The following is an 18,532-nucleotide window of genomic DNA, read 5'->3' as shown; positions in this document are numbered from 1 at the left end:
TTTGGACGTTTTTTTATAATCAGTTGTCTTTTTTTTTTTTTTCCATTTGCCTTCTCCTTTACTTGTTCTCATTTGGCTGCATATTTCTCTCTAGTGCCTGGTTCCTTGCCCCCCCACATGTTTCCCTCCCTCCACATTTCCTGTTTCTCCCCCACCCAATGTACTCATCATTTTATCTACATGCTTAGTATTAGGATTATTACACAAATAAATACTCTTTCCATGGGTATTTTTAAATGAGATAAAATGCAAGTTTATCTTGTCTTAATTTTTTACCCATTTTAGATACTTTTTCTTATGCTGGCCCTTTTATCATGAAATTCTCAGATAGATGTAGAAGGAATACAGTATGAGCTCTTCGCCCTAACTATTAACTATGAGTAAGTCATTTCTCTCCTCTGGTTTCAGTTTTCTAGTGAAGATCAGTTGGACTAAGTAGAATCTGAAGCTCTAACATTCAGTGATTGAGGAATATTAATCACTTGGATGAACTTTTGGGGAAAAGAAGTATTGATTCATTTAATAAACATTACTTGCCTGCTATGAGCAAGGTAATAGGCAATAACAATATTTTGAATTTAAGCCTTAAAATGTGAGAAATGTCTACAAAGATAGAAAGACATTTGATACCTCTATTATGGTATTTTTTGAAGATTTGTTTTCCAAATCTTTATGTTTCTTTCTCTGTATATTTGTAGCTAGAGTTGTTTTCTACAAGTCCCTCAAAATCTACTTTGCTTCATCCTACTATCAAAACAATCACGTCTACTAATTCACTTTAGCTTTTTCAATTTTCAGAAAGAAAAATGGCAAATAATACCAAAACATTAATCCATACTTGAGAATGAAGTTCTTTGGTCTTGCTGGACAAAGAGCTCCTCATAATCGGTAGCGTCAGTATGAGTCTTACCCATGCTCAGTTTATAAAAACACATACGCGCACAAATCTTTATCTGCGACTCCTTTTCTCTGCAAGACAGACAGCCCTAGACCAAAAATGTCCATTTCCAACAAGAAGGCGCTCTCCCTGCTTAATTCTTTCCTCTCCAGATGGTCACATACCTTCTTCATGAATTACCTCCTTTTATCAAAACAAGAAACATTGGTGCCCATTATTTAAACCAGTCATTACAGATGCCTACCTGAGAGGGACAATCAAGTTACTGAGCTATAGTGTCTGGAAGTCTGGTAGTTTCTCTGCATCTGCTGACGGAAAGGAATTTGTGTCCCGTTAGCCTTGGGTTCTTTTTGGACCTGAAGCCCATCCTGCAGTGATACAGGCCACTTACCAAAATCTCTTTCTTCTCTCTCCTGTTTAAATATATAGGTCCGTTTTCATTTCCTCAGTTAGAGTTTAACTCCTATCCTCTTCTGGCTCAACACACAGATGCATGTTTCATGCTCTTTTGATGTGGCTTTAGTTAGTATCAAAAGCCACCTTCAGACTATCATCTTTTGCCAGTAGTCTAGATCTTACTCCTATGACCTTGTGCTTACTTATTGGCGAGTCATCTGATCATTGGGTAGAAGGAATGCAGCTTCTTACCGAACACTGGTATTTACTGCATTTTGAATCCTGACTTTCGGATATCATGCTAATTTTACCAACAGGTTTCATTAAAAAGCACTCAGGTGTGAAACTTACTTTACCTAAATGTTAAGATTTCAAGTTAATGATTTAATGTAATAGTTGAGCCAGCACTTTGAATAGAGTCCTCAGTTTAAATAAAAAAGCGAATGATAATAATGACAATTCTTTAGCCCCTTTTTAATTTGGAGTTTTCGATACCTCTTGTGTATTTTGTTAAAACTCAAATCATCTCTCCAAGGCCATATCGGCCCAGTTCCAAAAGTGGTACATTGCTATCTTTCACACTTTATGCAGTGTAAGACATGGAGACCGTGCAGGTACTTAGATTTAAGTGAAAACTGCAGCCCAGTAAGCAGAACAACTTGCTCTGGGCTGCTATGTCTGCACCATACTGCTGCATTTTCTTTCTGTTTGGTTTAGGGTCAACTACACCCTTTTGGGAGACAGCTGGATGTGGTGAGCAGTTTATATAGGAATTGATTGGTGACTTCAATAACAACACATTTTAAACTGAACCACAAACTGATTCATGGGCCAGCCATCACTCAGATTATGTGCAGGTACTTAGTGGAGCATCTATCTTGTGCCCCCATTAGGAGGAAGTGAACATGTGTTAAAGCATATTCTTGGGTTGGGGTCTTGGCTCAAGACCCCAATTGTGAGGTCTTGACGTTCCCTACCTCATGGGACTTTCATAAAGAAATGAGCTAACACATGCAAAGTGCTTAAAACAGTGCCTGACACATACAAAATGTGATTTGTTTATAGGTGACACCTGAGCACTGTGCTTGGTATAAACCCAGGTAACTGCTCCCCAAGAGCTTGTACAACACAATTGAGGAGGCAACATCCAAATGATTGAAAGAATTAGGGGCACATCACAGTATCTTAGTTTTGAAAGGGATCTGATAGGTCTCCTAGGAGAACTTACCATCTGAGGTGTCTGCAGCATCCTCAGTAGATGGCCTTCTGTAACACAGCCTAGTGGTTAGAATATATGCTGTTGGCAGGGCTTCCAGCCCATGTGAAGCAGCACCCTATGAGCTACCTGTGTGCCGGGCTCACGGTCCTTCATCCCATAGGCTCAGCCTCTTGTCTTCACCCTCAAAATGTCGTGCAATTTCAGATTCATCTGTGTGGTTACGTGTATCAGTAATTCATTCCTTTCTACTACTGGGTAGTATTCTACTCTATGGACATACCACAGTTTGCTTATCCATTTACCTGCTTATGTACATTTGGGTTGTTCACATGTTGGAGCGCATAGGTATAACATCTGCTATGAACATTCTTCTGCAAGCTTTTTGTGGACATATCATGTCCATTTCTCTTGGGAAAATACCTAAGAATGTAATTGAGTATCATAAGGTAGGCACAGATTTAACTATATATAAAAGAAACTGCCAGACTATTTTCTAAAGTGGTCATACCATTTCACAATAGTAAATGGGAGTTCTGGTTGCTCCATGTTCTCCAAAACACAGTATCATTGGTGTTTTTAATTTTAGCCATTCTGGTGGATGTAAAGTGATATCTCATAGTGTTTTTAATTTGCATTCCCTGATGACTAATTATGTTGAGCATTTTTTGATGTGCTTATTGAACCTTTGTATATCCTTTTTCTAAAGTGTCTGCCAGATCATTTGCCTATTTTTAAATGAAATTGTTTATATTGAGTTCTTTACATATTCTGATTGCAAGCTTTTTTTCAGATCTATATATCATATATACATATTCTTTTTTCCTTTTTTTAAAAAAATATTTTATTTATTTATTTGAGAGAGAGAGACAGAGAAAGCAAGGGAGAGCATGAGCAAGAAGGAGAGGGAGAAGTAGGCTCCCTACGGATCAGGGAGCCCAACGGGGGGCTCCATACCAGGACCCTGGGATCATGACCCAAGCCAAAGGCAGATGCTTAATCAACTGAGGCACCCTCACTCTTCTCTTTTCTTGTATTAATGCTGTCTTTTAAACAACAACAATTTTTTATGTTGATAGTCTAGTTTACTTATTTTTTGTGCCTAAAAATTACCTATTCCAATTTTGTGAAAATATTTTCCTATGTTTTCCTCTAGCAGCTTTATGGACTAAGCTTTTGTATTTTCATATTTCATCTCAAATTAATTTTTGTGTGAGGAGGATAATGAGGTCCATTTTTAGTCACATGTTTAGCCATTTGTTTCAGAGCTATTACAAAAAATATTACCTTTTCCTTTTTTGAATTATCTTGGTATCTTTTCAAAAATCAATTGGCCAAAAATAAATGAGTCAATTTCTGGGCTCCCTCTTCTGTTTCAATAATCAATTTTCTATCTTTATACCAATATTACACCATTTTGATTATTATAGCTTGAAATCCAAAGCATAAGTTGTCAACATTGTTCTTCTTTTCATTTAGTTCTTTTAGGTTCTTTGCATTTCCTTATAAATTTTAAATTAGCAGGGCACCTGGGTGGCTCAGTTGTTAAGCATCTGTCTTTGGCTCAGGTCATGGTCCCAGAGTCCTGGGATTGAGCCCCACATCGGGCTCCCTGCCAGCAGGAAGCCTGCTTCTCCCTCTCCCACTCTCTCTGCTTGTGTTCCCTTTCTAGCTATGTCTCTGTCAAATAAATAAATAACATTTTTTAAAAATAAATTTTAAATTAGCTTGTTAATGAAAAAGAAAAGAGTCTGCTGGAATTTTGATTGAGATGGCCTTGACTCTGTAAATCAATTTGAGGAAGATTGATATCTTAATAATATTGAGCCTTCCAATTTGTGTATTTAGTTTAATCTTCTTTAACTTCTCTCTGCAATGTTTATTTGTTTTAAGTGTACAGGTCTTGCACATATTTTATTAAATTAATCCTTAAGTTTTTTTTATAAAAAAGTTACTACTAAAAGAATACTTAAAATTTTTCAATTTCCAATTATTCTTTGCTAATATATAGAAATACAATTTTTTTCTTGTATATTGACTTTGTATGCTGTTATCCTGTGACCTTGGTAAACTCATTTATTAGTTCTAGTATTTTTTCTTTTAGTAGATTCCTAAAGGTTTTTCTATACCGACTATCATTCATCTGTGAATATAGTTTTAACTCTTCTTTCTGATATTTAAGACTTTTATTTCTCTTACTTAACCTATTACACTGGCTAGAACCTTCAGTCTTATTCCATAATGCTGAATAGAAATGATTATAATGGACATCCTTGTTTTCTTCCCAATCTTAGTAGGAAAGTGTTAAGTCTTTCATTGATAGTGAAAGTACTATGTTAGCTGTCAATTCTTTGAAAACATTCTTTATCAGGCTGAGGAAGTTCCCTTCTATTTTAATTCCTTTTAGATTTTTTACATGAGTGGCTGTTGAATTTGTGGGGGGGGCATCTTTCTGGCACAGTATTAATCATAATATTCCTTTATCATCCTCCTAATGGCCATAGGATCTATAATGACACTATCATTTCTGATATTGGTAATGCTTTGTTTCTTTTTTATGGAAATTAGGAGTTTATTAATTTTATTAATGTTTTCAAAGAAATAACTTTTGGGAATCAGAGATGAGAAGGATATTTCTTTCTAGTTTTGGTTTTAGGAATAAGAAAAATGAAGGTTTATTTTGTTTTGTTTTTGTTTTTTTAAGTCCAAATTCAGAAATGTAATTAGGGATGAATTTGGGCAGCATGGCTTTAAAATAATTTTGGTAAAATACACATGCCATAAAATTTAGCATCTTAATCATTTTTAAGTGCACAGTTCAATAGTGCTAACTGCATTCACATGTTTGTGCAGTCAATCTCTAGAACCTATCCATCTTGCAATACTGAAACTCCATACCATTAAACAATAACTCCCTAGTCACCCTCCCAGCCCCTGGCAACTGCCATTCTTTCTGTCTCCATGAATGACTACTCTAGCAATCTCATATTAGTGGAATCATATAGTATTTATCTTTTCACGACTTGCTTGTTTCATTTGGCATGATGTCCTCAAGATTTATCCATGTTGTAGAATGTGTCAGAATTTCCTTTCTTTTTAAGGCTGAATAATATTTTATTGTATGTATATACCACATTATGTTGCATTTGTCAATGGACAGATAGGTTGCTTCCACCTTTTGGCTTTTGTGAATAATGCTGCTATGAGCATTGGTGTGCACGTATCTGTCTGAGTCCCTGCTGTCACTTCTTTTGGGTATACACCCAGAAGTAGAATTGCTGGGTCACATGATCATTCTATTTTTAGTTCTTGAGGAACTGCCATACTGTTTTCCACAGCAGATGCACCATTTTGCATTCCCACCAACAGTGCATAAGGGTTCTAATTTCTCCACATTTTTGCCAACACTTGTTATCTTCTGGTGTTTTTTTTTCTTTTGATGGTAGCCATCCTAATGACCGTGAGGTGGGAAAATGAAGTTTAAGCCATTACATATATTTTCCAAATCCTTATATATGTTTCATCTATTAAGGAGGTTTTAATGGAAAGGATTCCTGTACTGGGTGAGAGCTTGAATATGATCAAATCTAATAGAATATGAACTTTCTCCTTTCTAATTATTTTAAAGTGGTCTATATTTGTTTCCATCAATCTGTGCCTTTAAATGCGAGTAAAATGGTTTTGCAGATAGAACAAAACTCATTCTAGCCTCCTTGAGGCTCCCTTTGGTGGAAGAAAAACAGAAATATGTGTATGTCTTCTTCTTTGATCCTTGTTCATTTAGACATGTATCACCCAAAAGATGTCATGTTGTCTAGGCCGTATCACAGTTTTAGAATCACAGAAAGGAAAGCCAATACAAATCTATTTTGAGAAGCAAAATATACATATTTCACATTATCTTTTCATATTGGAGGCATTATTTCATTATTTGCCACTACTGGGCTCCCTTTCTCATGGTCGTGTCTTCAATCCTTCGCACTTAAATTTTGTAGGTGTTCTAAATTAAGTACATTCATAAATGTTTACAGAATATATTGAAGGGAAATAGTGCATTTGCAGCAGTCTAATTATATGGTTTAGATTCAGAGCAAATTAGATCACACAGTAACTAGGCCCCACTTAACCTTTATATTTATCTTTACTAAGTTCAAAGGTAAATTAAATGCCTTCTGAAACCCTCAAGAGGAGTGTGGCTAAAATACAAAGAATGAGGATGAACGCAGCAAAGTCTGAACATTATAGAATCAAATCACTTTTTCTTTCACCCAAAATGTTGAAAAAGTATCATTAGCTGAGTTTTTATTACAGAATTCCTCTTAAAAAACACATGATAGAAAACAAGACTGGGAGAAAAACATCTTTGCATTTCTGGTGTTTAATACAGCATCCAGCACTTGGTAAAAACTGCATTAAATAAGTAAGTGGTTGAAGGCATTAATCTATGTTTCTTGACTTTCAGGAACCTGTCCTGACATTAAGGACAGAATTCATCCAGAAAATCATGGCCAAAGTGTGATGTAATAAAGAATAGGTCTGGTTTTTGTTCTCTATTCCTTGCACAGAGCTTCAAAACCATTTGAATTTCCTGACTGAGAGTCAGGTGTCTGTTTTGCTAATGAGGTGACTCCAGGGAGGGGCTGGCCACACTAAAAAGACCAAGCAAGTATAGAGTTGGAACTTCTAGCCCTACTTCCTACCCCCAACCTGGGGGAGAGAAGGGAGAGAGACTGGAAATTGAGTTCAATCATAGTTAATGATTTAATCAATTACATCTGTGTAATGAAATCACATATGAAAACTCTGGACACCCATGCTTACTGGAACTTCCTAGTTGGTGATCTTACTGATGTCCTGGGAGAGTGGTAGACCCAGACTCCATGGGGACAGAACTCCTGTGCTCAGAACCCCCCCACACCTTGCCTTATGTATCTCTTCAGTTGGCTGTTCATTTGTATCCTTTATAATAAAATGCTATCGGTCTTTCTTGGATTCTATGAATCATTCTAGCAAATTTTCAAACCTGGGAGAGTTGTGGGAAGACTTGCATTTGTAATCATCCAGGCACAAATGCAGATGGCCTGGAGACACCTGAAGTTTTGTAGCTGGCATTTGAAATTGTCAGTCTCATGAGACTGAGCCCGTAAGTTTTGGAATCTTCACTAACTCTGGATAATGTCAGAATTGAATTAAATTGTAGCACACCTAGTTGGTGTCAGAACAAACAAAATCAGAAGGAATCCTAATGCAGCTTGACTGTTTGCAGAGAAGTTACTTTGATATGGATCAATGGAAAAAATTAAACACTATAACACTAGGAAACATGGATTTTATGAGACAGCTATATATAGCAGAAAGCACATTGAACGTAGGCCTTAATAACTATATAGCCTTGGAAAAATCACTTGACTTTGAGGATTCCCAGTTTCCACATCTTTGAAATTGAGGATAATGATGCCTACCTATAATGGTTAATTTTATGTGCACCACAGTGCTGCACCACAGTGCTGGATATTTGGTTAAACATTATTCTGGATGTTTTTGTGAGGGTGCTTTTGGATAAAATTTACATTCAAACTGGTGGACTATGAGTAAAGCAGATTGCCCTCTAGAATGTTGGTGGGCCTCATCCAATCAGCTGAAGGTCTGGATATAACAAAAGACTGACCTGCCCTGAGCAAGAGGGAATTCTGCCAACAGAGTGCTTTCAGATTTTAACTGCAACATTGGTCCGCTCTTTGCCTGGGACTCCAGCCTGATGGCCCACACAGAGGATTTTGGATTTGTCAGTTTCCCTAATTGTGTGAGGCAATATCTTAAAATAAATTTCTTTTTTTTTTAAATTTTTAAAGACTATTTATTTGAGAGAGAGAGAGATCAAGCATGCAAGTGGGGGCAGGGACAGAGGAGAGGGAGAGAATCTCAAGCAAATGCCACACCAAGCTCAGAGCCCCACACGGGGCTTGATCCTGGACCCTGAGATCATGACCTGAGCTGAAATTAAGAGTCAGATGCTCAACCAACTGAGCGACCCAGGTTTTATTTATTTAAAATAAATTTCTATCTTTATCTCTATCTCTGACTCTATCTCTATCTATCTACACACACACACACACACACACACATCCCCCATAGATTCTGTTTCTTTGGAGAATCTTGACTAATATACCACCTCACCTGATATTGTAAGAATTAAATGAGGTGTCACGTATTGAAAATTTTGTAATTTTTAAAGCATTTTAGAAATCTACTTTGTAAATTTTAAAGTATACAGCATTATAAAACATAAATATGGTGAAGTTTGCCTAGTACCTGCATGTAATGTGTACTGAATGTTGTTGAGGTTTTTGCAGACACATGTTAATGTTGACAAATGTGGTCTCAGATCAGAGTTATAGATCAGCGGATTTGAACTCTCACAGAAGAAGCTATCAGACAGCAACAAGTAGAGAGAGGAGCCTCCTGGACTACTATTCTGGACTCTAGAGCATCTGTTGCTGTAGCAGGTAAACACTGTGTGGACTGGAAACCACGGCTTAGTTGGTTTGATTCAACTCATGTACCCGGTGACTGGCACAGTGCTTTACATAGTCATTGTTCAGATAGTTGCTAAAGAACAAGTGACTTTTATGTAAGTGATCACCCAAAAAGTACAGCTTTACAACAACAAGCACTTCAACATATAGTGTGGAGGACTAGAAAGTATGTATGTGTTGAATCTGGTTGTGCCCTCGGAAGAGTTAAATGCCAATTAATCACGTCCGTATGTTAAGTTAAAAAGCTGGAACCTTGGTGTGGCTGGGGGTAGGCCAAAGCCACAGACTCAGAATGCCTCAGTGAATAAATCCACAGGCGGACCTCACTCTCTGAAACTAACGGCTTTGCTTTCTTGGACCTTTGCTGAAGTTTGTATAATAGCAAGGTGCAAATATAGCTTGGAGGATACTACACTCAATGAATACTTTTCAACTCCCGAACAGTAAGTAGAATGCTATTTAGCAGCATAGCAAACACTGCCCAGTGTCACTTGTCAATTCAGATCTCTAGATGACAGTCCTTGTAGCAGTCAGTGGCCGGTCTGGATTGCATTAACATGCTTTTCAACTTTATGGATTGTGGTTTATGCGGGCTGATATTTTGAGACTCGGTTGTGGAAGAATATGGTTGCTTTCAAAACATTCTAGGCAAAGCTTCAGCCTGAGAAAAGAAACCAGACTTCTTGTCTTGTTGGTATTTTGGGAAGTATGTCATCATAATGATTTTTCCAGTGTCCTCTGGATATGGCCAATAAGAGGAGAGAATATTAAGACAGCCTGCCTTCAGTGAAAACAACAGTGAGATAGTATTTCCACTTATAAAATTGGGAAAAGCTTTTAAAAATATTACCCAGTATTACTGAGAATATACCCCTAAACTTCTAATTGGAGGACCAATTGGCAAAAAAAACAAAAAAGCCAAAAAACCCACAAAATCTTAAAAACATACATATCCTTTGGCTTCACAGTTCTACCACTAAGAATGTATCCAAGAAAATAATCTTATCTCTGCAATGATTTATGTGAAACACAGTGTTGTTCGTATTGGTGAAAAAATAGAAATAAAGTGTCTCATCATAGAGAACTGTCTGAGGAATTTTGCTACCTACATTTAAAGGAATAGTATACAACTGTTAAAAATAAGGTTGTAGAAGAATTTATGACATGGAAATCTGTTCATAATCAATTATTAAATTAAAAAGCAGTTTACAAAACAACTATATATAAAGTAACTCTATTTGTATATGTATTTATTTGTAATGTATATGAATATACATTAAAATGTTAATAGCAACTATCTTTGGCTGATGATTTTTACCATCTCCTTAATTCTCCCCCTGGCAAATTTTATATAATAAATATTATACTAGCAATAGAGGGGGGAGGTCACTTTAAGCATTTAAAACAAAATGAAAAGCCAACAAAAACCTATGATGAATTAGAGTTTACTAACAGAAGGGTAAAAATTTTACAGCACTATAATTGAACCCTGGCACAGTCCGGGACTTGACATGCTAAGGCAGTTAGTTTAAAATAATTTAGAGAAGCCCTGATGATACAGAATGGTCTTACAAGTTTTTGCTGTTTCCATTTCTTATAAAGTATTTTCTACCCACACTGTGCCAAGCCTTGTACAGCATGAAGTCCAGAATAATGCAGGGAGGTGGCCTGACATTGTCTTGCAAATGTCAGCACACAGATCCACCTTGGCAATGGGAGGTTTCAGCCCATGAGCCAATACTTTCCGGGCCACTAAAATCTAAAACTGTGTCTATGGAAAAGTAAATAAAGAGCTGGTAGCCTAGATCCATACACAGACAGATCCATCAGTGGTTATTGAGGGCAAGTTAGAAATGTCTGGGACCAATCCTTAGCCTCTGGGGAGTGACGATGTCATCTGTGACAGAACCCTGCCTTTTTCTCAAGTGTCCTTTGCTGTCCATGACAGAATGGATTGGAGGAATCATCTGGTCTATTCATGTCCACCCTCTGCCACTACTCGATGCAGCTGGGTAGTGGATTTGAAATTTTAAAAAGACTGATGGTGAAAATGGGGCTGCCAGATAGATAGTTGAGTCTGAATGAGGACCCAGCATGTGAAATGTGACACTTTTCCCTGTCTGTCTCCAGCTCTTCCTACATCCTAACAGGAAGAGTCAAAAATATATTTATTTTTCCCACAAATGAATGAGTCAGAGACCTGGGCAAAAATGAGGTTTAAACTTGAAATCCCAAAGCGAGCCATCAGTGACAGGACAGGGAAGATAGTTCCAGGCTCACTTAAAGCTACTCTCAGCAAATTCCCCTAGTAGCTGATGCCGCCTTGCCTGGATGGACGTTTTGAATTACACAAGTCTAGCATACTCTAGAAAAATGACAGTGGCCTGAAGTTTAAGCCCATAAGCTGCAGAATGACAAGTCCAAGAAATATGCATTCTTGATAGTCTCCCATAGTCCTTTAAAAACCAATAGTGAATCCAAGCGAACTCACCCTTATGCATCACTAGTATATCTATTCTCAGAGTTAAAAAAATCAAAGATCATAAAGCATTTCACAACCAGAGATTCCCCAGGTACTTCCCCAGCTTACCATTCTTCCTGGAATGCGAATGGCTGGGAGATCACCGAACACACAGCCCATTAGCCTGGCTGACTCACCTTGCTGTCGCTGGTCTTCTGGAAGCTTCAGTTTACAGGTGTACAAACTGTTAAACAGGTGGCTTCTGCCTTTTCTTTGTATGGTAGACATGGTGGTGGCAATATGGCTGTGACTCCAGTCTCACTCACTAAGGCATTTCCTTCCCTTGGTCAGTCACCTAAAATGGTCCTCACCAGACACCCAGAGCCACAGAGGTACATGCAGATCCTGTCCGTGAGTGTAAAACATTTACCTCTCTAATAAACTTCCAAGCGCTTCCAAGTCATGATTCTTGAAATAAATATTTACCAGTATAACCTCCCCTACAAATAAAGATGCCAATTCGTTTGGATAAAAACACAACTTAATTCTTCTTTCATTTCAAAGCACTTTGAAGCTTCCCGCCCCCCTCCTCCCCCAGGGTAAAATGCTACAAAATAACTATTTCTAACCAATTACCGTTTTGGCAATTTTTGACTCATCTGCTGACATGAAACCTAATGCCTCTGGTATTTAGAGAGGACTGCTAGAGTAATAGACACAAAATTTAAAAAGTGCTGCTGAGTTAAATCAAGTGATTTCTAAGCCTGGTCTGAGTTACCCTCCGTGACAGCTGAAAGTGAACAGTTCTTAAGGGAAGCTGAAGGAGGAGGAGCCGAGTGAGCTAGGCTGATTAGCATAAAGAGGCAGGCAAGAAATGGCATTGGAGTTGCTTTGAATAATAGTGACCAAAGCAGGGATTCTAAAAAGATGCCCTGATGTTACAGTAATCACATATCTAACTTCTGCTACTTTGTAATTAAAACAAAAGCTCAGAGCAGGGGTTTATACTGCATGGATATTCATTTGCACATGCAACATCTAAAGGATATCATCGGAACGGGTAATGAGCTCATGGAAATATACTGCTGGAACTTTCAGTTTCTGTAAACACCTCTGAGTCTTCAGAAGGGAGCAGTTCTAGGGCAGCCTGCCTGCCAACGCAACTATTTGGAGTTCTGGAAGACAAATAAACACATGAAACATTATCTTCCCAGAAATCTACCTCTGTTTCCCCTTAGACTCTCTATTTCCACTTCTAGGTCATAAAACAAAGCTTTTTCCAGGGTTTTCCTGTGCTGAAATAGCATATTTCATTGAAATATTCATTGAAATAATAGAATATTTAATTATTGTTTAAAAAACAAACCCTGAACACCTTTCATTTAACTGGGAACCCTGCTACCTCTGAAGTTGTAATGAATGCTAGTAGATCCTGCCCTTTAAGATTCACAGCTCTGTAGATTCTGAATGGAGGTGGTGGGCTGGGACAAAGGAGAAAGGCAGAGTATTCAGCCTCAAAGTCTGGGTGCTGCAGCTTCCTGGGCATATTGGAAATTGGTGCTAAACCTGACACCTTAACTAGGTTACCCCCTAGCCAGATCTGGGTGCATCCTCCTTCTACTTTGACACAGTTAACAACAATTTCCCAAGCATACTCTGAGTTATGAAAACTCTTATGATCTGTGTGATTGCTCTTTCACAATTACTATTATTTATTAAACTGTTTTCATCATTTTAATAGTTTACCTATTGCAGTTTTAGGTCTCTCACAGTGCAACAGGTTATAGAAGTATGTAGCTGCTTGGAAAGAGATTGCTGTTACTAGAGAACCATAGTTTCTGCTTTAATGGTTGGCATTTATCTCCTACAGTCATGGTGGGAGGCTGGTGAAGGCATAAAGCTATTGATATTCTATCAAGTTGTGGACCTCACTAATAAGCCTATTATTATATAGGTAAGTCAAATAACCCACAAACTTGTAAGCCAGCCCTTGAGAGAAATGGATTCTTAAAAAAAAGTTTTATAGTGAGAAATTTAAAACATATATGTGAGTAGGTAGAAAGAATAGCATAATAAGTCCTGTGCACCATCACTTGGATTCAATCATTATCAGCTCATGGTCAATCTTATTTCAAATCTGTCTCATCACAGCTACTCCTGCCCCCTACCCCACCACTGGATTTGAAGCTTCCCAGAGATTGTTGCATTCGTAAATATTACAATAAGTATTTAAATGCGAGGACTTTGAAAAACAGAGCCATAATGAAATTGTCAGCCTTTTAATATTTAAACACAATTCCTTAATGTAATGGAATATTCAGGTGGTGTTCTTATTTTCCTGATGTCCCATAATTTAAAAACAAATTTACATTTTGTTCAAATTGGGACCCCAATGTCCACACACTGTCTTTAGTTGATATGTGTCATAAGTCTTTTTCATTCTGTAGGTTTCTCTCTGAGAGAAAGTGTTGCTTAGAGATTAATATCTACATTTACCCTGATTTATGTCTGATTTTTCAAGGAAGCCCCTAGGTGCCTCCATTTTCCTTATGCATGGATATAAAGCTGAGGAAAAGAAGGGAAAAGGAAAGTCAACTAACCACAGAGGCTAAAACAGACAGCTTTCTAGCCCTGGCACTCCATTAGTGTACTGTGTAACCTTGAACCAAGTACTTAACATCCCTGAGTTTGTGTCTTCATTTGTCAAATGAAACAAACTTCTAGTAAGCAATGCAAGAAATTATTCAACACTCATTCTGTGAATATAAAGACCTGAGAAAGGAGAAAGAAATAGATTTAAACCTAAAAATATGAGTAGGATTTGGGAGTGCATTTGAAAATCTAAGCCCTCGATTTTTAAACCTGGTGAGTAACTACTCTGGGAATGTCATAAAGATAGATTCCTGGGCCCCAACTGCAGAGTCGGAGGTGTGGGGTGGTGTCTGAAATTAGATAGATGATAGATAGATAGATAGATAGATAGATAGATAGATAGATAGATAGATAGATAGAGATAGAGATATATAATGGACACATAACATGGTGTAATTTTAAGGTATAGGACATGGTGATTTGATACATTTTTATTTTGAAAGATGATTACCACTATAACATTAGCTACCACCTCCATCCTGTCACATAATTACTTTTTTTTTTTTTTTTTGTGGTGGGAATGTTTAAGATTCATTCTTTTGGTAACATTCAAGTATATGATACAGTAGTATTAGCTATAATCACAATCCTGTACGTTGGCTCCCCAAACTTGTTAATCTTGTAACTGTAAATGTTTACTCTTTGACCAATGTACTTCCCATTTTCCCCACCCCCAATCCCTGGTAACCACCACTCTATTCTGTTTCCCTGAGTTTGACTTTTTTAGATGGAATATTTTAAAAGTCCTTTTATCAAGGTAAATAAGCCTAATCTCCTTAAATAGATCTGGTTTACTCCATTATTTCATTCATTATATCTTTCCTGAGGGCTGATGAAACCAAACAAGAGGACTAGTGACAAACAAGGGACTAGTGACAAACAAACAAGGGACTAGTGACAATACCAGGGGAGACTTGTCACCTGGTTCCTCTGTGTCCCACAGTTGTGCATCGAGTCAGCACTGGGCAGTGACCCTGTGATTGATTGAGTTAAGGAGATTCCTGGGCTCCTACATTGCATGTTGGGTCACATGCCTGCTCTGGGAGGAGTCTCTGTTTTGACTCACCAATTTCCACTGGAAATAAGCCAATATAGCTGAAAGCAGTGTTTTTACAGGAATATATAAAATAACACCAGCTGGATCAGCCATAGTAAGAATCTGCTATAGTAAGCCATAGTCTTATTTTTCAGAAACATTACCAAGTTAGTAGTTCATAATGGGCATAATATACTTTGCTTTTTGATTGTAAATAAAAGCAAGGAGTTAGCCTATAGAAAGTGAAGTCTGATTGAGTCAAAAAAGAGGTGAATAATTTGGCATTTTTCACTTGCAATTTGATTAAAAATGAAATTGAATTTCTATGAAATTCAAGCTTTGTCCCTTGTTGACTCTCTGTGATGTCAAAAAGATGCAACTATTGAATGCAAGCTGGTACAGCCAGTCTGGAAAACGGTATGGAGGTTCCAAAAGATGTTAAAAATAGAGCTACCCTACGACCCAGCAATTGCACTGCTGGTATTTACCCCAGAGATACAGATGTAGTGAAAAGAAGGGGCACCTGCACCCCAATGTTCATAGCAGCAATGTCCAAAATAGCCAAACTGTGGAAGGAGCTGAAATGTCTTTCAACAGATGAATGCTTAAAGAAGATGTGGTTCATATCTACAATGGAATATTACTCAGCCATCAGAAAGGATGAATACCTACCATTTACACTGACATGGATGGAACTGGAGGGGATTATGTTAAGTGAAATAAGTCAATCAGAGAAAGACAATTATCATATGGTTTCACTCATATGTGGAATATAAGGAATAGTACAGAGATTCATAGGGGAAGGGAGGGAAAACTGAAGGAGAAATCAGAGAGAGAGAAAAACCATGAGAGACTCTTAACTCTGGGAAACAAACTGAGGGTTGCGGAAAGGGAGGTGGATGGGGGGATGGGGTAACTGGGTAATGGGCATTAAGGAGGGCACATGATGTGATGAGCACCAGGTGTTATACGCAACTAATGAATCATTGAGCATTACATCAAAAACTAATGATGTACTCTATGTTGGCTAATTGAATTTAAATGAAAAAAAATACCACTATTTTTGTTGGTCTGGATTCTTCCTTCTTTCCCATATTCTCTTTGCTTAACCTGTGTCTTTGTACTCTCAGGGGGTAGAGTGGAATGGCATGTCACAGGTAAATAATCTTATCAACTAGTGCGTTTGGGGTAGATACCAGAAAAATTGATATTTTATGATGAGAATTTATAGCTCAGAAAGCACAGTACTTGGTTGAATAATATAAATGGTCCTAAGTTTATAAGTTTTTGTCTTTCAGCTGAACCACGTTTAAAAAGTAGAAACACATGCATTGTACATTAGTATGCAAGTGAGTTACTTGTTTAATTAATAACCTGCCTTGTTTCAAAAGTATTTATGATATTTAGTGTAAAAGTGTATCTACTCTTTGAAAGTCTTCAGACTGCTTTGAATGACAAGTATAATAGAAATAAAAAGCAGTAGTACTGCATTTATCACTCTTATCCTCAAAGAATAGGATAAAAGATCCTCAAAAGAATGCAAACATGAAAACTATGAGCCCTTGGTCAGAGCCTCACTATGACCTCCAAAGCACTGCAGGATTATTACATGGTCATTTTAGTTCAAGACTGATGAACCAATGTTCAGACTTTAGATTCTCTATTGATTTTAAATAACAGATTTTCTGCTCCTTTATATTGTCACATGGTAGATTTTTTTTTTTTCTAACTCACTCTTCCTTCCACCAAAGACATGGTGGAGGAGAATGTTGAGTTTCAAGATCTCACAATGGCTTATGCAACGTGTATATCATAAAACACCAGCAAAGCAGGCTTTTGTGGCTGTCTAGAGTTGTTGTTACTCTAAGTCACTGTATGTTTTTAGCTCAAAGAATTTCTCAGGTAGCACAGGTGGCTGGATTCAGATAATTGCTATTTGTCAAAACATAGAAGAGGCAAATGGTTGTATTAGAGATCGTTCTGCCTGAACACTTGTTCCTCTTCATGAATTCAGGAGGCTACATTGCTGTAGCCCCAAACTGCTTACTTATTAAAAGTGCTCACTATTCTGAAATTGCTACCATTGATCTTTAATCCATTGAAGACCAACATTTGGGTCTCGGTTATCAGAAATATTGCCTCACTCCATAAACATTGCTTTGGCATTTGAAACAAAATTACTTTTGGCCCTTTCACAGATGAATCTCAGATTTGGCTGCCACAGGGCTCCCTCTGGAGGTCAGCAGAATCCAAGGTCAGTTAGTAGAATAGCTTTGGCCTCAGCGCAAAATAAACCCCTGTCTTTTCATCTAGTGCCTACAGAATGGGGTGTTGTATTTGTGAGCTCAGGAAATGATTATCTGTGTCTGAGGTTGTAGGAAAGTTACCTGATTATTCTCCTATGGGTGTAATTTGATTGTTGCTGTGCGCTGGTATTTAATCTCTGTAGCTTTACATTTTTTCTAGTTTTATCGAAGCCTTTCAGCCAAAGTGAAAACAAGACAAAATAAAACCAAAGGGCAGAAAAATGCAGAGTTTTATTTTGTTTGTTTTAAGTGGCAAGGAAACCCAGAGTATGGTGGTTCTGGTTCCATAATGTCCACCATCTGGGTAGGATCAAATGAACCTACAGAGTCTGAATTTCACCAAAAGTGTTTGAAGTACACGGGCATGGGGTCAATGGGTTTGCAGCAGAACTGAACTCTTTGAAGGTAAACATTCATTAGCTGGGATCATTTCCAAAATAAAGCAAATTAACTTGCATCAGACCAAACTTTTGTTACTTGATAGGAATTTACACTCACAGGAATAAAATAATAACCAAACTATGTATCTCCCTCCCTACCTTCCTCATACCTTCTTTCCTTCATTAGTTAGCATGTTGGTTCCTTCCTTCCTTTCTTCTTTTTCACTCTTTTTTTTCTATTTCCTCTTTCACTCATTTTTTATGTTAATTAAGTGGCATAAAATATAATTTTGATATATTGAAGATGGAATTATATGTCTGGAATTTGCTTCAAAATAATTTGAATGAGGAAGATATGGAAGGTATAGATGACATAAGACATGCCATAAATTCCGCTGTATTTTAACCAGTGATTGTAGGGGAGGGGTGCCTGGAGAAAACAGTCACTTCCCTGTTTTGGAACAAAACTAAAACTTGAAGAAATGTATTTTTTGTTCAGTAAAAATGGGAGAGAATCCCAATGTCCCTAGCCACAAGGGACCAGTTCCACTGAGAAGTGAACAGTGGTGACTCAAATTTTTGAAAACATTTGGGGATAGGAAAAATTGGCCTTCTGTTACAAGTGTTCGAGTGGGACTCTGTTTTTGTTGG

At 37.5% G+C, this 18,532-nt stretch overlaps 1 protein-coding gene across 11 annotated transcripts in view; it reads right to left on the bottom strand.

The window, feature by feature from the left end:
* RANBP3L (RAN binding protein 3 like) overlaps positions 1-18,532 on the bottom strand; it is a 291,046-nt gene that overhangs the window by 34,791 nt on the left and 237,723 nt on the right. The window contains exons 1-2 of one of the 11 annotated variants that reach the window (XM_064596793.1): positions 12,144-12,800; positions 11,705-11,912 (exon numbers count right to left, since the gene is read on the bottom strand). The exons of 7 other annotated variants lie outside the window; for them this stretch is intronic. In XM_064596793.1, coding sequence (XP_064452863.1) covers positions 11,705-11,795 — 91 coding nt within the window. In that variant the 5' untranslated portion in view covers positions 11,796-11,912; positions 12,144-12,800. Of the gene's footprint in view, positions 1-11,704; positions 12,805-18,532 lie in introns of those variants that run through there. 3 more of the 11 variants (XM_064596795.1, XM_045862324.3, XM_045862305.3) reach the window with 3 other exon arrangements.

The sequence above is a fragment of the Mirounga angustirostris genome, unplaced genomic scaffold, assembly GCF_029215605.1.
Source record: "Mirounga angustirostris isolate CCGP_5_RB_7025 unplaced genomic scaffold, mMirAng1.0.hap1 SCAF_7, whole genome shotgun sequence".
In the NCBI taxonomy this organism is placed as follows: Eukaryota; Metazoa; Chordata; class Mammalia; order Carnivora; family Phocidae; genus Mirounga; species Mirounga angustirostris.
The sequence above is the reverse complement of the archived record's forward strand: the minus strand, read 5'-3'. Positions and strand labels throughout refer to the sequence as shown.